Raw genomic sequence first — 4,117 nt, forward strand, 5'->3', positions numbered from 1 at the left:
AGACCAGGTTTCCCTCATTTAAAAATAATCTCTCATTAGAAATGGACATGATGTCTAAGACATAGAAATGCTTATTATGGGTTCACTTGATGTCACTGAAAAGATGCACATGGGTAACGTGCAGGCCATCCAGCTCCGAGGTTTATCTCCTCACCTCGAGTCTGCGACACTCTCTCCGTGTCCTCTCAGATAAGGGCGCGCACATTTCTGCACGATCTTCTAAATTACAAAGAGCGATTCACAAAACAGAAGCTCACAAAACACTCATCACAAACCAAAAATGGCTCCACTGAGCGTCAAACTGTCACCAGAATTTACTGATAATCTAAAGACTCACAGAACTCATTTTGTCTCATTGTGTCTTAGTTTGAGACATAAGTGCATGATCATAATACTGTGTAGTTAGATGAGACAGAGCTGATGCTTGCTCTTAATTATCCTCTTCATGTTTCCCGAGCCTCAGCAGTGGAAGCTACCATGGATAGAAAGACTATGACTCATCTTAAATCTCAAATCTTTGTCTCCAAAGAGCTGCTGATGTGTCCGATATGATCCACAAGCTTAAACTAGGATTATAAGTGTGTGCAGTGATGTGTGTGAAACCTCTGAGGACTCACACGTGTGTGCTTCAGCCCACACACACATATGAAGCACTGCGACCTCACACAGAAGTGTTTTACACATCCAACCTGAATCCTGATCATTTCTACAGTTTATTAAGTTCAGCTTCACCTGAACATCAGTGATGAAGCTGCTCTGACTCCATCACAGCTCACAGCTGTTGGAATGAGTCAAACAATGAAGAAGGTTCAGAAACAGCTGATGATTTTACAGAAACATGATGCAAACATGAAAATGGACACATGATTTTTTATTAACAGACACTGTTTATGTTTCACTGTGCATGACGTCATCAACACTGACACCAGGGGGCGCTCATCAGCAGCCTGAGGAAGTGTGATAATGGGGGGAGACGCAGTGTTGTGTGTACTGCATTCTGAATGTTGACTTAGATCCACACCACGATTTATGAAACTATAGAACTAAAATAACAACAATCGTCTGCTTCTTTAAAATTTCTTTCATTACATCAAACCAGTGAAAACTGAAGAAAACAAAGAGCTGTTAGCATGTTCAGACCAACTTTGAGACAGAGACTGTAAAGTTCTGCACTTTAAATCCTGCCTGTGTTCCTGCAAATGATTCACACTGAAAGTATCTTAGTTTAGTATTGAGTGAGCCACAAAGCAGCCTGATAGCTTTAAAACAGTAAAAGTAAATGAAATTGACAGTTTCAGTGTAGCTGGATCTATTATTGGGGGGTCATGGCCCCCGTAACCCCGCCTGGTCCTGAGGTCAAATCCACCATCTTTGTTTCAGTGCTTCATGTTCTCTCGTGTTTGTGTGCGTCCTCTCCGGTACTCCGGCTTCCTCCCACAGTCCAAACACATGCAGTTAGTGGGGTCAGGTTAGCTGTGAGTGGTTGTGTCTCTGTGTTATTCCACCTTAATCAATGACTTCCTGTTAGCATGAAGTGCTTCTGTAGGACTGATGTCATTTTCATGGTTGGATCATTTAAATGAAGCTGGACTCAGATGCAGTAAATAAGCTGATTGATCATTAATGAATAAAGCTGGTCAAACACATCACGTGGACACATGTGATTGTGTGTTGTAGTATTGATCCCAATGCTGGTATCAGTCCTGGATCAATAACACTGGATGGATGCGTTCAGCATGGAGCCCTGAGCTGTGTTACAGACAAACATGGAAACTGACAGGTCTGTGTCATTCACAGTCTGTAACACTTCTAAACAACAGAGGCTGACCCAAGTGCCTCAGAGCCAGGCACGCTCACATCACAGCTCTCTAAATAAGCCAGTTTCAAAATAAGAGCTGAAAGCTGTGTTTGCTTGTGTTAGCTTATTATTGTGGAGACTAACATTCAGTGATCATGTGTTCAGACTCATAATGATTGCTCTCAGAAATCCTGATCTTTGTATTTACTGTGTGTTGGATCAATAACTGAGATTCATGGTATCACACAGCTGTGCTGCTGCTGATGTCAGCACATCTGGAACAATACGAGGTATCTGCTAGCAGACTGAGCAGGACGTGAGACCTGTGGACTGTTTAAAGCTGTCCCTCCACAGCTCACTCAGACCTGATCCACACCTCAGTGATATTCTCTGACTTCCTCAGTAGAGACAGAAACCATTCAGATCTGGGACCATCAGCTGACTGATGATGTCACACAGACTGTGTTTTTCAGGAACAGTGATTCTGATGTGAGCCTGCTAGCTGACAGCAGACCTGATGAAAGCACATGTTCACATCTGTGAGGACAGACTGGACTCTTTGACTGCACCTTGGTTCTCCTCAGAGGTCTGTACAGGAGCATGTCCACCCCCACTGAAGATCTCAGTCACTGTGAAACATAGAAAGCTGCTTGTGTGGCCTCTGCCTCACATGTAGATACAGCTACAGGTTTCTCTGTCAGTCAGACTGAAACAGTGTCCTGATGCTGCATCATTCAGCTCTGTGCCCCAGTCAGCATCACTGGGAGCTACCAGTGTTTCTGCCCTTTTCCTGTAACACTACACTCAGCACAGGCTCAGCTGGTATCCAGTGTTGGACTTTGGCTTCAGCTGCTGTGATAGATCCTCTAACATAGATCAGCTCTGCTACATGTTGTTAGATAAGTGCAGCTGCTGTCATGTCCTGATGTTTCTCTGGCTCAGCAGCTTCTCCATCAGAGGTTCACATGGAGCTGATCCAGTATCTCCAGTAACTGTGTTCTGTGCCTCACTGGTTCATCCTTCTGTGTGACGTCAGTCAGATGTTGAAGTTAAACTCTGTAATCTTCACTGTGTCACAGAGTTCAGTGAGTCCCGTTATTCACAGTATCAATCAGATCATCAGAGAACAGCTGATCAGCAATCAGTGGTGCCAACAGCGCCTCCTGTGGTGAGAGGATGCAATAATGCAATGTAGCATTTTTCCACTCAACACTTGCAGTCATGGAAACTGTCTGTTGGATCTGTGTGACGTTGCTTTCTTGGTTAGAGTTCCTCACAAATGTCCAGATGATTCTTCTAATGAGGCGTCGACCATGTTTGCAGCTCTTTGGAAGAAAACGTCGCCCTTTGCCATCCTTACTTTTCTTTGACTTCTTCAAATGCAGCTGAACTCCAGCTGGTATTTTCTTGGACTTTGCAGCTGTTTCTGGTCATCAGTTCATTCCTGCAAACCTCTGAAGCTGAACAACAATGATGCTGCATTGCTGGCTGATCCCAAAAGGTTGATTCTGTTCATCTGGACGTTTTCAGAAACGTTTGCTCACTGATCAGGTGACTTCTTCAGTCTCAGCTGACTGCAGCTTTACAAGCTTACAAACAGCACATTTGCACAATGACTGAAAGCAGCAGCACCTGATATATATGATACTAATATAATACATATACATATATAATCCATACTAATGATGAAGGAACTGAGCTCACAGTCCATTGTTCATTCAGTGAACTACTCAGTTTATTTTGGGCCTCAGAAATGCTCACTCTGTTTGTACATCACTGTCAGCAATAGACTCATTCTGCTGTGTGGACAGGAACACATGTGACATCACTTCCTGTTTGTTTGTGACTGAAGAAGTTTACAAGGAATCATTTAGAAGAGTTTCAAACATCAACTGATTGAATCCATGAATCTGAAAACGTGTTTGTGAGTGAAAGAGACAGACATGTACAGACTGAACTATCTGTTCAACAGTCAGAGTGTTTCTGTAACAGGAGACACTCTTTACACTCCACTCAGCACAGGGACACTGAGGAACCAGGAGGATATTTACTGACACTAAACCCAGGATAAAGAGGTTGAGTGAATGTGGTGTTGAAGGTGTGGAGGTGGATCAGAGTGTCAGAGGAGACTCTGTAGAAGGACAGAGTGCCAGCAGGACAGTCCACATACACTGCTGCTCTGTTAGAGACAGAGGAGGAGGAGGAGATGGATGTTTCTCTGTTATTGTGCCTGACATAACGAGGACCACGATCAGAGCAGTACAGACTCCAGGACTGATCATTGTATCCAAACAAACAGTCATCACTGCCTCCTTTCCT

The 4,117-nt window shown here is 43.7% G+C and overlaps 1 protein-coding gene across 3 annotated transcripts in view; it reads right to left on the reverse strand.

Moving 5' to 3' along the window:
• Window positions 1–2,653: 2,653 nt before the first annotated feature.
• LOC147336915 (protein NLRC3-like) overlaps window positions 2,654–4,117 on the reverse strand; it is a 70,852-nt gene continuing 69,388 nt past the window's right edge. For all 3 annotated transcript variants that reach the window (XM_086287170.1, XM_086287169.1, XM_086287171.1), the window contains one exon: window positions 2,654–4,117. This exon is cut by the window's right edge and continues 230 nt beyond it. In XM_086287170.1, coding sequence (XP_086143296.1) covers window positions 3,812–4,117 — 306 coding nt within the window. In that variant the 3' untranslated portion in view covers window positions 2,654–3,811.

The sequence above is a fragment of the Aulonocara sp. 'chitande type north' Nkhata Bay genome, linkage group LG3, assembly GCF_057382095.1.
Source record: "Aulonocara sp. 'chitande type north' Nkhata Bay isolate Kocher_YH1m ecotype deep benthic linkage group LG3, A_spYH_male_GT1.1, whole genome shotgun sequence".
Classification (NCBI taxonomy): Eukaryota; Metazoa; Chordata; class Actinopteri; order Cichliformes; family Cichlidae; genus Aulonocara; species Aulonocara sp. 'chitande type north' Nkhata Bay.